General features: G+C 40.9%; 1 protein-coding gene across 1 annotated transcript in view; it reads right to left on the bottom strand.

Moving 5' to 3' along the window:
- Positions 1-5,642: 5,642 nt before the first annotated feature.
- The window catches only part of LOC122778829 (talin-2-like), a 133,714-nt gene continuing 120,540 nt past the window's right edge, over positions 5,643-18,816 (bottom strand). Inside the window, exon 49 of the mRNA XM_044040931.1 lies at positions 5,643-6,608. Within this exon, the coding sequence (XP_043896866.1) occupies positions 5,643-6,608 (966 nt within the window). The remainder of the gene's footprint in view (positions 6,609-18,816) is intronic.

Genomic DNA, 18,816 nt, shown 5'->3' with positions numbered 1-18,816 from the left:
TTGTCAAGGCTGGCAACTGAATAAAAAAAAAATATATACTAATTAATCCCAGAATGTGCTGTGATTAATTGCATCTTTTCATCTTAATACTCAGATGTAAGTTCAGATGTAATATCAGAGAATTCATGTAGAATTGACCCAAAGGAAGCATATTCAAATGCAGATGCTTTAGTTCAAGAGCTTCTTTACGCTTGAACACAAATTACCTCTCTAAACTCAGAGACTGACGAGTAGTTTTATTGCTGAATCACTCCCTCTATGGATCCAGTGTGACATATTTAGGGCTTAGAACACCTTTCAGTTTGGACTCACCTTCTGTCTCCAGGGAGTCGAGTCTTATCCCCGAAGACTTTGTTGAATCTCTGCTCTTTCTGCTCGCGTTCACACCATAAGGCAACACACTGCACTGGAAACTAAATGGGTTCACACCAGCGTTTAGAACGGTTAATTGAACCCTGGCGCGTTTACCCCCTTAGTACGGCTCGGTATGACCTTGCAAGTGAACTCTGAATCAGGGGAAGAAAAGGGCTCACAGACCTGAACTACTGATACCATTTGACGGCATATCCTTTGACTTTATTCTGACTTTTCAGTGATTTTCTTCCATTTCTCACTGGGCAATGTGGATGGAAACGCTGAGGATGTAGCCCCTCCACCCTCATTACCACAGCAGCAGAGCAGATGACCATTAACATACAGTATACACATGTGACCAATAGATGAGCGGTATTTCTGATCACATGACTTCACAATTTATAGTGCGTTATTAGGTTTGTCTTTGTGAACGTAACGCAAAGCAGCTGAAAAAGTTTCAAGCCGCATGTGTTAGTAAATGTGTTACTGCTGAAGAATTCAGCAAAACTAATGATGTCTAGACAGAACTTTGGTCTCATCTACAGATTTCTGGCACAGTAAAAGGTGAATTCAGCAGATACAGCTGTGACCCTGTATTTATTCCAACGCTACCGGCATGAAAGGCAGGTTTGGGGGATCAGGATAAGTGATAAAAATTTGATTTAGAAGCATGATTCCTCATATTTTAAACAGCAAAGACAGTGCCTTGAGAGTAGCAGCATTTCCTCCTCATATTTCTCCTACCTGTGGAGAAATCTCAGTAATGATGCATTTATATATGCCGTGTGAAGCCATTGTTTGTCACCGTCGCTATCACGAGTCCCCAATTCACATGTTACAGCCCAGAGGACCACATTAATTTCACTCTGCCATGTTGTGCCAGTATGTTCCAGCGTTGCTGAGCACTTGGTTTTCCTTCAGATATTTGGCTCTGAGCTGATTAACATAAATTTACATGTTAAATGAGATGCCTCAAATAAGGGCAACATTATGCAAATTCATGGAAACTAATCATGAGGCGTTTTTTCTTTAATTCAATTTTTATCCAAGCCTTGGTTCACTTAGTGCTAGACTGTATTGTGTAGCCCTGTCATTGTCACTCATTTATTGAACCTGATTAAGTGCCCAATGTGAGTAATAGCTGGAAATGGAAGCAACACACAGCAACATGGATAAATGCATTTTTACACAATTGCATTTACAAATAAATGTTACATATTCCTGAGTATATTGTTATTTAGTGATGCATTTGTAATATTGTGTGTGCCAATTGTAGAATTGCAAAAAAAGGAATTTCAATACAAAATGTTTTCTTTTAATACAAAATGTTTTCAGGCTACTTTTTGAAAGAAATGTGTTACTTGAGTAAAAAAAAGTAGTAGTAAAGAAAAAGTTAAATACGTAAGTTAAAAACACTGAAAGTCTCACTCTAGACAAAATAAGACTATAGTCTTATGTTGGCATCATTATTAGCAGCCTGATGCTGCCTCCAATTCCAAAGATCTGTCCTCAAGGTGACACATATTAGCAGGAAGACACAAACTCTCTCTGGAATAATTTGCCCTCTTGTTAAGCTTGTTAATTATCTATATTTTGGTTTACACCAGGCTTCTTACTGGCTTGGACTGAACATATGAGTTTCTCTTGGAGCCAAACATAAACTACTGTAGCTCACGTCTGTACAGTGACATGTTCTCCTTACAACTGGACTAGCAATGGTTCTTTGTTTATAATGAATTATATTAATAATGCTTAAAACTGACGGAACGTTAAATTGCATAATTTCTGTTACGTGAAATAGTTAGCTGTCTCACATCTCATCCAAGAAGCTTATTCAGTTTTGACTAACTGGTAGAAAAGAAACTGGTTTTCAGCCTCTGAAGGCTGGACACCTGCCAAGATGTGTTGTGTTGAGCAATGCATATCGGTCAACCCTCTGACCCAGATTCAGGTTGTTAGTTTCTTGAGTCAAGGTGTGAATAAAGTCGCCTGAAAGACACTATTGTGCGAGTGTTGGAGTTCACAGTGCAGGACAGCATTGCAGGTGGCTGATAGTTGGTCTCTTGAGCCATGTTTCCATTATGGTTTGGTTTAGTACAGTACGGTACAGTTTGGCAACAGCATCTTTACATGGTAGGAGGGGTGTGGGCTGTGCCTGATGGCCGCTTCAGAGAGACACGTAGTATGATTTTACTCTGGTATCTGAAGAGAAGGTAGGTGCTGGTTATTTTGGTACTATTCCTACTTATATGTACTATACTTCCACTTGATGGAAACACAGCATTAGTCCACTTTCTCTGTTGAGTGATGGTTTCTCCATGTTGATGTAGATGGCTTCCTTCACTCCAAAACCATGTGTCTTCCCTGGCCAGAAGATGAACATTCTCATCATCAAAAGAGTGCCCCTTCAAATGTAGATGGACAGCTGAGTCCTGTCCAGATGAGCTGTTTCCCCAAAGAAGAGATACTTTCAATCATGTATTTTGTGCCAGAGATGATGCTGTCTTTCTTTATTGGTTGTTTTAAAACTCTCGCAGCTGAGTTTTTGATGAGTTGCAGCTGTCTGTCTGTCTACTTAGAAAGGCAATTTTTTGTTGCAGGCACACAAATACAATCATAGTTAAAATCATACAGCAGTGCCTATATAGTTCCCTTATCTTCCACCTCCCCAACCCAGCACATAGTTTCACAATATACACAAACAGAAATTGAACAAATAAATCATTGTATAGTGAATGACAAAAATATGTACCACAGAATAACCAAGAACTGTAGGAATATGTAAATAAAAATAAATGAAAAAGAAGGCAGGAAGTGAGATTACACCTCATCCCAGACAGATGCAGTTTGTCATAATAGGCAATGAAAGGAAGCCATATCTTCCAGAATTTAAAGAACTTAACATCTTTCAGCCATCTATGTGTGTGCAGAGAGGAAGTCCTGTTAAAAGTCCATTAATTTTACTGGAGTTCAAAACATGAATAAAATGTTCCAGTTCTGAGGTGCTTGGTTTTTGTGATGTTTTCCACTTCATAAAAAGCTGGATTATGTGATTGCTTTTATATAAGACAGTTAAAACAGAAGGGAGATATATACATGATGCTCAAGTACAGCATGTGCCGTATTCACATGTCTAAAGAAGGCTTGTTATTCAGCGTCAAAAACGCGATTAAAAGCTTAGTGGTGCATTCGCGTTCCTGTGTGGATGAGCTTTGATTTGTCATAGCTGATGGTTTTGCAAATTAATACAGTAAAAATCAGTGTAGTCTAAGCTTTTCTTGTAAGATGTGCTCACGTGTATGAGAAGGAAAGATGCCCAGTCTCTGTGGCACTTGTCCTCAAGACAAGAGGTTGTAGGTGCAACATAAATGTGATTTAACCACTTTTTTTTTATCTTGTTGCAGTGTGTCTCTTGTTTTTTATGTATGTATTTTGCTTCTTAATGATTTGAATAATTGTCCGAGTTTAACTTTTTTAACGTGTAGATGAGATGTTTTCATTAACCTACTTGCAGTTTAGTCGCTGTGCTTTAACTGTGATCGTGGTTTCTAAAATGGTAAATGTTAGAAGTAGACTTATGTTGTGGTCCGTGGGCCATATGTGGCCCTCAAATCAATTTCATGCGGCCCATCACTTAATGAAGTTCTGAGTTACTTCTGTATGTTTTTGAAGCAATAGATTAATAAAGTAACATCATAAATACTTTTTTTATTGTGAACTATACACAATAATAAGACACTCCTACTGAACGGTTGCCTTTTCCCAAGTTGAAGTTGTTTTCCCCTGACCAGCCAGGTCTGGTCAGACTAGGTTTGGGTTCCAATCTAACGTTTACTGCCCTTCCTGTCACTATTGTTAAGTAAGGTTCTACAGCTTTTCTGGGTCAGCTGGAAACTCTGACTCCAAATTCCAGGTTGTCTGATACCCAGCATAACAACTGAGGGCATTATGCGTTTGGTTATACGCTAAATTTGACCTCACAACAAATCATCAAGGGAATTAAAAATTCACATAAACCAAATGTCATGCCAATTCATCCAAATATTTACAGAACATTTCACTCACAACCACAAATTTCAACCTTCGGGGGTGCGACGATAAAGGTCAGGTTCAAATCTGGAGGCTCTGTCCTCTGGGCTCCATTGTTATCTCTGTAAACCTTCTTCATCGTCCATTCTACAGCCGTGGAACTATTTCAGTCCAAACCAAATCAGGGAACCAGCTAACCATCTCGCTGCTAATTGGCTATACACACTTTATCATCCGCTTCCACGTAGTTCTCAACCTACTAATTCAGCTATAAAAGCCAATAAAGCAACAGTGCTGAGCTATAAAACTGAATTGAGTAAGAAATCGAGTTTATTAAAGTACATGAGCAGAAACATTCCAGGAACTCGGCAAGGGAGATGAAGGTGCATGGAGCTGGAGCTCCCACACATTCTCACCTGGTTATACTGGAATTCACATGAGCAATGACTCAAAGACAAACAAATGCTGGTCCTGGCACTAATGAAAACAAATATGTATTTACTTATTTCATGAAAAAGTGGAGAGACAGAGGTAGAACAGAGGATGTCCTGCCCATTGAAGATAATAGCCAAATAATGGCAGTTACAGAATTGTCTGAAAAAGATAGCATAAGATTAAGGCCAGTAAATTAAGGATTTTAACTAAATGAAATGCAAAATAGAAAAATAATATATCCCAAATGACTGGAATATACATTCATGTGGTCACTTTATTAGGAACACACAAGTGGTTATTTGAGGTACTGTGGCCCGTCTATCATCTCAATCCAATCTGGTTATCCTCCTCTGACTTGTTCCATCAACCGGACATTTAGTGTGACAGAGCAACATAAACTACCTCTCAATCAAAAGCAGGATGTTAGAAAAGGAAAGGTTAAGATGATTTTAGTTTAAACTTTCACTGGGTTTGAATTTTCACATTTCAGAATCAGAATCAGAATCACCTTTATTGTCATTATACAGTGTACAACGAGATTAAAGGACAGTTCTAGTAGTGCAAGTGAAGAGATAAGAGTAGAAGAAGAAAGAACAAAATAGTACACCAACACTGTCAACAAAATTAGAAGGATATGTAAAAAAAAATAAATAAATAATAATAATAATAATAATAAAGTATTCAAGTATTTACAGTGGGAGCCAGTAAGGGAAATATGCAGTATATGATACAGTACATTGTACATTGTACAGCAGAGTGGATGTATGTGGGGTGTGTATATTGTACGGGTACGAAGTGTAAGAATATTGCACAGATTGGAAGAGTTACTTAGTGTTAGGCACTCTTATTGCACTTGGATAAAAGGTGTTCGCAAACCTAGAGGTACGGGCTTGCATGGACCTGTACCTCTTTCCTGAGGGCAACAGTGAGAACAGGCTGTGCCCAGGGTGTGAGCTGTCACAGGTAATGCTGGTGGCTCTGTGCAGACACCTGGTGTCGTAGATGTCTGCTGACAGAGAGGACAGCTGCACTCCTATGGTTCCCTGTGCTGACTTTCTGACTCTTTCCAGAGCCTCCTTGTCAGCCTGAGAGCTGCTCCTGAACCACACCAAGATGTTGTGGGTGAGGATGCTCTCCACAGAGCACCTGTAGAAGGACAGCAGCAGGTCCCGGGTCACATTGAACCTTCTCAGTGACCTCAAAAAGTACAGGCGCTGCTGTGCCTTTTTCACAAGGGCATTGGTGTTAGTCCCCCATATGAGGTCCTGAGAAATGTATGTTCCCAGAAACCTGAAGTCACTGACCCTCTCCACCAGGTCTCCCCCAATGATAAAAGGAGCAAGAACCTCATTCCCTCTCCCGAAGTCCAGCACCAACTCCTTTGTTTTTGAGGAGTTGAGTGCCAGGTTATTGAGAGAGCACCAGGTAGCGAGGTTCCGGACCTCCTCCCTGTAGGCTGTCTCGTCACCATTTTCAATCAGCCCCACCACAGTGGTGTCATCCGCAAATTTCACGAGGACGTTGCTGCTGTGGATTGGTGCGCAGTCATGGGTGTACAGGGTGTACAGCATTGGACTGAGCACACAGCCCTGGGGAGCCCTGGTGCTCACAGACAGGATTGAGGACTGGTGGTCCCCCAGCCTGACTGACTGCAGGCGATCAGTGAGAAAGTCTCCGATCCATCTGCAGGTGTGCTCGCCGATTCCCAGACCGCGCAGCTTGGAAAGCAGTCTGCTCGGAACAAGTGTGTTGAAAGCACGAACAGGTCCACGAACAACATCCTCGCGTAACTGCCAGAGTGTTCAAGGTGTTTACACACTGTGTGGAGGGCTGTGTTGATGGCGTCCCCTGTGGACCTGTTGGCCTCTGTACGCGAATTGGTGCTGATCGAGGCCGGGAGGCAACAGGGATTTTATGTACCTCAGAACCAGTCTCTCAAAGCACTTCATCACAGTTGAAGTGAGAGCCACAGGTCTGTAGTCATTCAGGCCACTGACCGACGGCCCCTTGGGGATGGGTACAATGGTGGCGGTTTTCAGGCAGATGCAAAATATTGTACACCCGACTCCCCACTGACCTTGACCACCTTTCTGTCAATAATAGTAAGTAAGCTCAACTCATTATTTTTGGTGCGTCCATTTATTTTCTATAAACTTTCCTATAAAGGCATGTCTAACTTTAAAAGACCTGTTTATGAAATGTCCTTGCATGTGTGAGTTTCTTTGAAGGGAGAGTGAACTGCAGTTTGCATATTTATTTTTTCTTCTCGGACTTCTCACTGAAGGTGACACAAACTGTCAGTGAACAGCCACAAACATGGACTTGGATGAAATCATTGCGCCAAAGTCTGAACTTGAAACCTAAATTTTTGGCATTTCATTCCTCCAATGTGACAATGTTATAGTTGTATTGCAAACCTCACTTATTGGATTCCTATTTGGGAATTGAGTGTAACTACTTATGCAGTTATGGATTACCCTGATACTGTTAGTGATTTTGCAGTAGACTCTCAAACTTGAGTTAATTTCAAGTCATCTGACCTACAGTATTTCCTTCTGTCCCTCTCTTACTCCCTTTGACATTGTTACTGAAATAAGTGCTGAAATCTATCTGTTGTCTTGGATCACCAAACAAAATGTCCTGTCTCTGACTCTTTCTCTGTTACCATTCATTTCTCCAGCACATGCTGTCTTGCTCTCTTTTTAAGCCAAGTCCTACTTTCATACTAGTATCCATAGCAACTTGCACCACTGTCCTTTTTGTACCTGAAACCTAACCGATGAAATCAGTTCAAGGACCAAGCTTTCACAATATACTTGGTACATATACATGTATACAGTTTCAACCATTGACAACGCCATTTAACTGGACAACTGTCCTTGTCCACTATAAGTAGAAAATTGATTTATTGAATCAAATGTATCTGCTTTTATTACACAAGATGTCAATATGCGCCCTTTAAGCCTGTGATAGAGCATTTTCTGATTGATCATTAATTGTCTCTTTCTAACGTCTGTTACCTTCAGAATATTTGATTCTTCACTCTTTTGGATGTCTAGTGTGTACACAACAGTGTGTAACACCTTGTCCAGTGTGGGTCCAATTGGATGTATACATGCAACTTTAAAATGTATTATCTAGGTATTTTAGTCTGTACTTTTTCACTCCGACAAACATTTTTACATTTATTTTAAAGCAAAACTTTCCAAATCTGGTCACTTTTTCAGCCTGCTCTATGGAGCTCCCCCTAGAGTTTTGGAATATAATACCATTTTACAACATCCATCCATCCATCCACTGTCTACCACTTTATCCTCACTGTTGTAAAAACTCATTACTAAAGCTCTCCCCTCCCTTACCCTCTCTTGGCCATGTGCATTTGTTTGCACTGGAGCCGGCGAACACAAGCCATGGAGCCATGGAGCCATGTCCATGCTGGTGGAGAAACAGACAACCATCCACGGAAAACAAACATGTTTGCTCGCGAGTGCATACCTTTACAACAATAGCAAACACAGAGAAAGTGCAAATAAACATAAAAGTGTAGAGAACCGAGAGTTCATCCCAAAGATACATAGTCCAACAGCAAGATTTTGTATGTTTTTGTGCTTCCTCTGCCTCGCTTCCCCTACTGCAGTTTTATCTGCTTCTAAAATAATGTACCTGGCTACGGAATGTGTGTGTGTAAATAACATAACTTTGCTTAAGAATACATGTGAATTTAAAAGCAGGGTTGAAATAATACATGTTATTCCTTTTTGACTGTGTGAGGGTAATATTAAATGAAAACAGCATCTCTGTAGTGTTGTGTAGCTGCAGAACATCAGACGCACAGCTACACAACGAAGGGTGCGCACGTCCTTCGCTGAGGCCAGAGCGTACGCATTTTGATGCATTGCCAACGATGCCATATTTCCACTATGAATGGAATTTATTATGATTGACTCCAATTGCAATGTAGTGCATTTCGAGAGCACAATGTAATTTAACAGAATGACATGTGATGCAATGCAGTTCAATACAGCACACAATTCCTTTCATTTCCTTCCTTCAATGAAATGAAACAAAAGTGCAAAACTGACACTGTTTTATATGCATATTATGTTTTTTTGTATTAGTATTTTCTGCAGCAACGTACTAAGAAAACAATAAAACATGACTGCAATCTGCAAAGTGCATTGTTTTTTTGTTCTTTTACAAGGGTGAGAACAGAGACCAGATTACAGATGCAGAGTAACAGAAAACACGCCATCTAACGACTTTTGCAAGTGGCTTAAAATGGAAGCAGCCAAATCTAAAGACCACCAAAGCTGCTGGACGTTGTTTCTCTGTCACGTTAAACTAGCCTCTAGTGCACCAGGGGTTTGTGATTGGTTCCCTTTTTTCTGAGATGCTGAAGTGTGCCAAAACGTCCTTGGGTTCACCCAGACTTCCAACTGTTGAGGGAAGGGAGATTTTACCCTATACGGTCGCTTGTACTTCATGCAACCACACTTCAAAACTGAAGAAAGAACAAGTCGACCAGATGTGTCTGCAGAGATCATGTTTTTTTTTTTCCCAGCAAGCCTTGTCTGGGTGTTGTCCTCTGCTGCTCTGGCCTCTTCGGTGTGTGAACGGCTTGACAGCGGCTGTGTCACACTGTGCTCTCCCTCTGTGTATGTGTGGGTGGGTTTGTAGACACAGACTACTGAGTGTTTATATGTCTGTGCTACATCCTTGTTATCCATGCCTGGAAGACATGCGTCTTGAAAATAGACATACTTCGTCCCCTTAAGTTGAACTACCTCTGTCTCTGCACCTTATATTGTCAGGTTGGCTGTGGATATTGGCCCATGCTGCAAAAAATAACTTAATACTTAGGGTTTCAATAGCTGTCGCCATACCTTACATCACTGGAGCCATTCCAAGGGAACAGAACAGAGGAAAGGTGCAGTGTGGCGGGAAAAGGCAAGGAGAAGGAAAAAGACATGAGGTGAGGTAAAAGGGTTGAAGGAAAAATAACACCAAAATAAACATAAACGCAAAGGGTAAAAGGAGCTCAGCCGAGGGTCAAAGGCCCTCCGTGTTCTCTCTATACATTTCCGTCTCATTTGTCTCTGCAGGAGTCCAAGCATTCACTCTGTCAGTCCATCAAACAGTTCCTCTTCATCAATTATTTATCCTCAGCCCTTGTCCTTTCTGCTACAGATTGCAAGCGTATTGCAGAGACCTGTAATCACATCTCCACTGAGCCAGCGTGGGTTGAGAAAGTAATGGGAGTGGGATACAAAACATCCAAAGCAATAGCATGTTGGGTTGTCATCCGCACTGTCAACACCTACAGGGTCACACGTCCCATTGTGACTCACCTATATTGGCCTTGACTTTAAAATAACTTATTATGGCCTGCAGACAGGCTCATAAACTAGGTCACATCACAAACACATGCACGCAAGTTATGTAAGCTGAGATGAAGGCGGCCATCTTCACAGCATAAAATATAATTAAGCAAAAAAACATTTTATTGTTTTAAGCAGTAAGTCACCCATGTGAAGGCCAGGTAAGACCTCTAACTGTGTGGACATCTACCAAGATATGTTTCTTAGACCAGATTCATACTTTCCGTGTCTGCAAGTCTACCAAGCTCTTGTCATGTCACCCGTGTTTGTGACCCTGCAAACTATACTTCACATGCTCCACTGGGCATGTTCCATGTAGCCCAACTCGGTAGCTTTAATTCGGTCAGTGTTGCAGTATTGTTTTGGACACAAAATACTATGTAGAAGACAATAAAACATGGATGTGTGCTTCAAAGAGAGGTTTTACTCAGAGAATACAAGACCATACAAATACCACTCTTTGGCCACCTGAAAAAAATATCATGAATATTTTATCCACTTTGTCTTTACTGCTAATTAGGCAAGGCAGCTTGATTTATACGGCACATTTCATACATGGGGGGCAACTTATTGTGCTTAGTCTAGGTCCAAACCTGAAAACAAGGCTTCAATAAAAACAAAAAGTGAATTTGGCTTTCTTAAAAGAAAAGAAATAGACCTTGGAAAAAGCTGTACTTGTAGCAGTTTGTCTCGCACATTGGGACTTCAAATCTTTTACCAAATGGGGGAGACCGGAATTCACTAAAAGGAGCATGGGAGTCATCAATAGCAAAGTAGCTCGCTAGCTGCTGTTACTGTTTGGTGTACAGCCCCTCTAGGATCAGCAGTGACTGGAAAAGACCGTTTAATAAGTTCACTCGATCCTTTATAGCTCAAACAGATCCAGGGACATCGGTCTTTAAATCCATTAGAGCGCTGTAAAGAGGAAAATAGCTAATTTGGCACATGTTCTAGCATTTTCATGTGAATCTTCCCTTTCCCTAGTGTGTCAGGGAACTACAATGGCCTTTGAGTTCCAGAAAGGATGTCAACACAACTCTCTCTCTCTCTCTCGCTCTCCACTCTTCTGCCCTCTTCTTCCTTCCTGTATAATGCATTGGGTTTCATGGGGAAAGTTGTTGAAGAAAAACAAGCTGCACATTCACAGGTCCACACAAAAGCTCATCCTAAAGGCCTTTGCACACCGGATGTGTTTTAAAGTACGTTGGGAACATGTGTGATTCACACCGACCACGTAATGCAATGCCGTGATGCAATTTTTCTCCCCCCCGTCCTTATATTCTATTAGTTGTTTTTGCATCATGCTTGATATGCATGGGAGGGTGCATCATACAGTAGTTTGCATCCGGATAGTCGCAACTCGTCTGGTGTGCAAAGACCTTAAGGCTAAGAATTTTCATTCTAAAAAGATTCCACACTTATACAATCATACTAATGGGTAATGTATTCAATGTATTCAATAAACCTGCTAAAAGTTACACGTTGGGCTTTTAAAACACAAAAACCCAATGCACCCAAACACAATCCTAGCTAATTTTGATTTTATTAAAGCACATGTGAGTGTGTGTGTGCAGAGGCTACATGTATGCATGTGGAATCAGCTGATATGGTCAGTGCAGGGTTACAAAGTGATTGTTAGGTGTGTGTTCAGGCTTTCTCTGTGTAACTTTATATAGGCCGTAAGGTGTGTGAGTGTCCATGTCTGGAGTAGGATGTGAGGACAAATTTTGGTTCAAATCTGTGTTTGTGAGGACATTTTGGCCGGTCTCAGAAGGATAGGGTTAGTTAGTATTGGGTATTCAGTAGGTTAGGGTTAGAAATTGAGTTGGGATGGTGGTTGTTGGTCTTTGAACCAGGGGAAGCTCATTTCAGGCCCAGATATTTATACATACATAACATACGTTGATAAAAATGAATGAACAACTGGAACAAGCCTACCCTACTTCCCCATTCACTGTCGCTGAAGCTGAGGTTCTGTGGAAGTGACGTTTTGGTTGCATTTGTCCGATCACTGTCGAGCTCAGTGAATACAATTCTGTGCCGTCCCATAGAGAACGGTTGAGACTGAGATTCATGTGGTTTTAATGCGGAGCCTGCTACGAGAATAGGAAAATCTCGTAAGATGATCTGTCTTAGTAACTAGTCAATCTCGTAACACATGTTCTAGTACACAGTACATATTTGACAACATTTTAGAAGAAGCTGAGCTTCTGTCGTCTTAGAGCAATCGCCACTGGATGGTTAAGGTTGGGGTAAGCATTATGTCTGAGTGTTTCTCACTAAGAATGCTGTGTGCCTTTTGCTGTAAAGTGCCATTCTCATTTTTTTTAAGTTTATGGCTCCAGTCGCTGTCCAGTTCCAGTTACAAATTACACTCTCAACAGATTTGTCAACAAAATATAGGCTGTCTCTCCGCCTTTTAAAGCCATAACGTTGCACATGGCACGTTTCCTCAGAAAAAGCGATTGCTTTGGCAAAGCAGCGGTGTCGGTGTGGCACTTAAAATAAATAAATTCAAAAGCAAAGTGAAGGAAAAAGTGCCAGTAAAGGAAAAAGTGCTGAGGGTATACGTGCTTGGGGATAAGTGTTCCATCTTCTAAACACAAAGATTTATCATCAGCATAGCGATGACTTCAACCTCTTATCGCAAGTTGTTAACCTGTTTAGAATGACTGAAAAACACAACACACCCAAAAGACATCCTGTATTTTATCAGCAAAGAACCACTTCTCCAAAGTCACACTGTCAGTCACATTTATCAAGGTAAATGTGCTTGATTAATGATCTGAGGTGAAAACCTGATGTAAGAGCCTCAGTTTCTCTCTCACACACACACACACACAACTATTCACAGGAAATAAGCCACAATGTAGTGTGAAGGTGAGTTAGTGTGGAGGTGTTCATACAGAATAAGCTGTTACACAACTGCAGCAAATACAAATCATATGTGAACTGAAAACAGTGGTTGTGACCACACATACACAACATGACTGTTTTGCAAGATTGCAAATCTTGAAATGAAATGATAAAATGTGAAAATGAAGGATTTGTTTTGTAGCCACAGGTTTGTCGATCAGAAAAACAACGGTCGTGTCACTCATACAGATTCTTGTTTTCTCAATCAAAACAGTAACAAAATACCTACTTATGAAGGGAAGCATCATGGGAAGGGCTGTTTTGTTGTCTCGCTTGATTATTGTGCTTTACAGTTAGAGCTTCAATAGCAGAACACTTTTTTGACTCCATTAAGACCTAAAAGGTCACAAATAAGGTATAAAAGTCTTTAAAGTGCATGACTAATTTTGTTGTTTTACCCCATATATCATTACACCGACATTTTTTCCCCTTGGGGAGAAGGGAGTATTAGGGTTGTGCGACAATGTCCATCGTGATTGGCTGACCGACATCCCGATGGAGAGCCACCATCGTGATGCCACACCCCCACCCTGTCAGCCACAAACTATTACTAAAATATTGAGATTTTTATTTCCCTGGTAATTGTTGGAGATTAACCCACGTTTTTACGATTGTTCAGTCTTTTTAACTGATCTACAGTTCAGCATTGTTCGGCTTGATTTTTGTGTCAGACGTCTCTGGACTCCATCTGACACAGTCGCTGGAGGGCACCAGGGTTTCTTCCTGTGCCGTGGTGAGGCGAGTTGAGCCAAGTGTTGCGTCTGACGAAGTAATGTGTGCCGTTCTTCAACGCAGACGAAGTCCCGTGGTTTAATGTGTTTTTGCCGTAACAAGCTAATCCGAGCTAAAGGAGGTAGTGGTCTCCTGAGGTCTCCTTACTACGGTTCGGGGGTCTGCTAGCTTGGTTGGTAGATTATGAAATCCCCGCAATATCATGGTCCATCACGATGTTTTACTGTAAACATCATCAACTGCCAATTTAGGGGACATCGCCCAACCCTAGGGAGTATCAGCCAGTTTATTGACTATTGGTTTTTTCATGCTTAAAACCTTCAATATTCTACAAGCATAAAAATACATATACACCCACTTTATCTCTCTTGACTGGACATAATGTAGTCCCTTGAAATACTCCTGGTTATGTTTTGAAAAAGACTGTTTTTCAGGGTGAAATGGTGATGTGGAGAACCAACATCAGCCTAGTCATTGTGGTAAAATGAAAAAAAACAGCGACACGCTCCCTGACCCAGCTGTTCAACCCAGCGCCCCCTGACACAGACCTGGTACATTACCAGAAGGAAGCAGGGGGAAAAAAGTGGAGTAAAAATGGGATGTGTAGTGTAGAGGGGAAGGAAAAGACGATGGGAGAGGACAGGACAGGTGAGGTGAGGGAAAGCAAACACCTTTGAGGCTTAAACATCTTCTTCATGTTCCTCGTAACCCAGACTTTGTCACTACATCACCTGACTTCCGGCTCAGCTCCTGTCATAAACAATAAAACATAACTATGAGTCATAATAAGCTGCTGGCATAGATGACCTATGAGGAAAACAGCCTCTTTTGTGCATGTAGTGAACTTCATGAATTTTGTTTTTAGTCACATTCAGTCAGCCAAACAAACAAAAATCATGCACATGTTATGGGTGTCACTGGTTTGATTAATGGTCAGTGACTGAGTGGGTTCCGCATGCAGTAGAACCGAGATTCACTTAATTCACTGCAAAAACAAAAGTCAATATTTCTAAGAAAATATTTCAATGGGTGGCCTTCAAAGCATCCATTCCCACAAATGCTAATGAGGCTGAAAATGTCCGCAGTGAGTTAGTGAAGCAATTTAAGTTGAATAAATAAAGCCCGGAATATGGAAATATATAAATATGACCTGTCCGGATGTGAAACGTGTTCCTAACTGAAATTAATTGCCAGGCAGTGGCAGAGAGTAGAGTAAACCATTTTAAGTGTGAGTCTGCCGCAGCTTCAGGTAACAGGGCCGTGACATTCTATAAAGTTCAGAGGCGCCTTAATGAGATTGAGGTCTGTGCACTGGGCCGGCAGGAGGCGAATGAGTGGGTCTCACACACACACTCATTGGGAGAGGTGTGGCTACAAAGGCACAAGATAAGACAGGAAATGAATTACCCTCTGTATTGTTCAGTGTGATTCAACACCTCGCGTACAAAAGTGGACACACGCACTTACTTGACGTCCCTCCATTGGTATCACATGACACGCTAGGAAACACAGCTGGTCCATTCAGTTCCTTTTTGGATCAGCTTCCACTGTGAAGAACGATGTGTGTGCGTGCTGATGCAGTGTAGGTGCGTGTAAACATGTGGAAACACGCCGCCTGGTTGTGGCTTCGCAAAACTGCGCCATGACGATTTAATGAGCGGAGTGAGTGGAGCTTGTGGATGGATCGTGTTCAGCTTGTCACAGCTGGTGCGAGGCCAAGAAAGACATCAAACGATGGCTCGGTGGCAGGTGAGACTGCACGGAGATGTTGTCACATTCGAGAGGAGTGACTGGGAGTACACCTGCTTCTCTTTTCAATTACTCAAGGAGCTTGTTTGCCTTTGCGGCACACACTCAAAGAAATGGCGACAACAAAGCTTTGTTCCAGAACATGATATGTCAACCAAGTCTAATGAGACTGATTTGTTTTTTTGCTGCTCACTCTGTGTATGACTGTTCACTGATTTCACCAACATACTCATGGCAGAGATATTAAGGAACAAATTATACATTATTTTTCTCCCATTTTAATGTCACTGCAGAAAGACCTCGGCTTTATTTTATTGTTCAATTTTAGGTAGAAGTATGTGTACAAGCATCTGTGGCCTTAAAATCAAAGAAAAGTATACTGTATGTATGGTTCATATTTTATTTAAGTATGTTATTTTCAGGTTAGGTTATTCATTGTTATTTGCTGGGGCCATACCTTTTTGAAAGACAATTTACTTCAACCGTCAAAGCCAATTGTTGTGTCTTATCAACCAGTGTAAGTACAATTTAGGGTTTCTGGGGACCCACTGTCCTGCATGTTGCAGATGTTTCCCTGCTCCAGCACACCTGATTAAAATGGTCAGCTCATCGCTGCACCGCAGGAGCCTGGTAACGACCCATTTATTTGAATCAGGTGTGTCGGCGCATGCAGGGCAGCGGGTCCCCTGCAAGATCGAGAAACCCTGCCCTGAAGGACATATACTGTAATGTTCTGTTTTAGTCCACACAATAATTACATTTCGACTGAACTGGATCAGGTGCAACTGAGTTATTTATTTATTTTCTAAATTCAATTAACTTTTTACCCTTTCTGATAGCCATAATGTACATTTCTGGCTTCTCCAAGCACAATATTATACTAGTGAGGGAACATTCTCCAGTGTTTACCTGTGTGCACCATGTCACTCCCAGGCTCTAAACGCTTATTAGAATCCACTGTTGTCATTGGCTAAATCATGTCATTTAAAGATTTACAACACACACAATTGGTCTTCATTTTCTGAACATGTGCCATTTAGAACACAAATGCTTTGACGATGAATTAATCATTCATCTATTTTAGGTCCGGGTCCAATTGGATAGTGTTTGGGTTAAGGGATAAGGACGACAGTCCACATTTTAATGACCTTAGTTATAGAATATCAATCATCTATTATAACTCTAGATTTTTTATAGTATAGGTGCAGCTCCTTTGGTGCGTAAAGGATGATGGGTAAAAATGGGTTGATGATCACTGTAGTTTGTGGGTTTTTTTTGTTTGTTTTTGCATTATTGCCAAATTTATACTGTTATACTGTTACATTCCTAATATCCACCCATCTATTCTATTGTTAAATACAGCTCATCCTTTGAGGGAGCTGAGACCAATCCCAAAACACACTGGTCATGAGGCAGGGTAGATCCTGGACAGGTCAGCAGCCTGAGAGGGCCTGGGCATGAAACAAGTTGTGTGGCCATAAGCAAGGTAGGACATTTATTTAATATGTTATGCTATGTATTAGGATACATAAGCAGAGAGTGGTTCCACACTTAATCTATGTGGGCTGTTACAGTATGCAGCCTCTCTTTTGGTAGCTCGTCCACCTTGTAGCAATTAAGGACCCATCAGAAATACCAGGTCATGTATATATAAAACTATACTGCAGTCAAATTGACTTATTTACTGTATTATCAAAGACAAACCCTTTATACACTCACATTCACAACCTGTTGCATCAAATGAACACAACTGGAAATGTGTAGTTGCTGGAAGCAGAATGGCAGAAAGAAGTCATCATTTAGGGTTTACCTCCAAAGAAAATGCTTAAAATATGATGACGAGCGTTATGAAAACTCTCCAAAACGACTTGTTGTTAGCCCTTTACCTCCTGGACTTGCTAGTATTGTAGCATGCTTTTTTTATTAGTATTGTTGGTATTGCATTTGAACTTTGGACTTTTAACATATCAGGTTGGGGACTGGCAAAAAAATATAAAACAGTGCAATATTGATATATCTCTAGCAGAACATAACAAAATGGAAGAGTGGCTGGGTTGGTTGGTCTGAGACATGAAACTCCTGGGATGAAAATGAGTCTGGTTATATGTTATACTGGTAATGAATGGGTAGAGCGAGAGGAGCACATGGACAAGACTCAGAAAATCCTGTTGAGACCAGTACAACAACAAATCCCTGCTGTAGCTCACTGTACAGAGGGGAGCGGGAATGTCCACTGTGTTGCCTAGCAACATACTGACTGAATCAGCACTTAATCTAAGGCAAGGTGAACTGTGATTTGAAGGTACGTACATTTAAAAAGAAATGTAATCCTTGACGTTATCCCTGCTTGTCCAGTACTTCAGCTTTATCATCATCAATAATAGTTGATATTGTATGTAACCATAAAAAAACAGGTCCCTAACACAACCGTGCAGGTGTCATCAAGAAGTGCACATAAATAACTGTTTGTTATTAAGTGTTTATCTGAGAGCAGCGTTTTCTGGCAGTGTATTAGCAATTGTTAGGGCTATGCAAAGCAATGCACGGAGGAATTATTGATGTGTTCCAGTGATGCCTGTTGTGCTTTTGCTCCAGTAATCACCTAGCAACCATGTTGGACATCCATTAACTGTACATTAAAACTGGGGATGTAGAAAACACACATATAGCTCTGAAATGCTTTCATTAAATGTTGAAAAACACACTCTATGGGGAGTTTGTGTTGTGAGACCTTTCCTTTAGAAAAACTGGTATTGCCTTTTTTATTGCTGGACATGTTTTGTTTGTCTGAAATAGTTGGAGGGAAACACAGGCCAGTTCTGGGTCTTTCTCTCTACATCTGGTTCATAATTTATTAAGCGCACATTGGTATGCATGGCACTACTCTGCTCCTGCTTCATTTATATTTACCACAGTGATATATCAAGAGGAGAGAGAGACAGAGAAATATACAATATTTATAGTGAGACTGTTTGTGTGTGAGTAGTTGAACTGCAGATTGTAGTGAATAGTCCCTAGTATGATCCTTCTTGTCCCAATCTGTCCCGTATGAATTTTGTTTTCTAATACATAATATTTTTGTATATACATTAAAAGACATAAATCAATCAGACATTATTTATATACAACCCATTCATTGTCTATTCCGTTATCCTACACATGAGGGTTGTGGGGCTGCCGTAGCCAAACCCAGCTGATACCCTGGGGTACACCCTTGTCTTGC

This window comes from Solea senegalensis, linkage group LG12, assembly GCF_019176455.1.
Source record: "Solea senegalensis isolate Sse05_10M linkage group LG12, IFAPA_SoseM_1, whole genome shotgun sequence".
NCBI classification, from domain to species: Eukaryota; Metazoa; Chordata; class Actinopteri; order Pleuronectiformes; family Soleidae; genus Solea; species Solea senegalensis.
The sequence above is the reverse complement of the archived record's forward strand: the minus strand, read 5'-3'. Positions and strand labels throughout refer to the sequence as shown.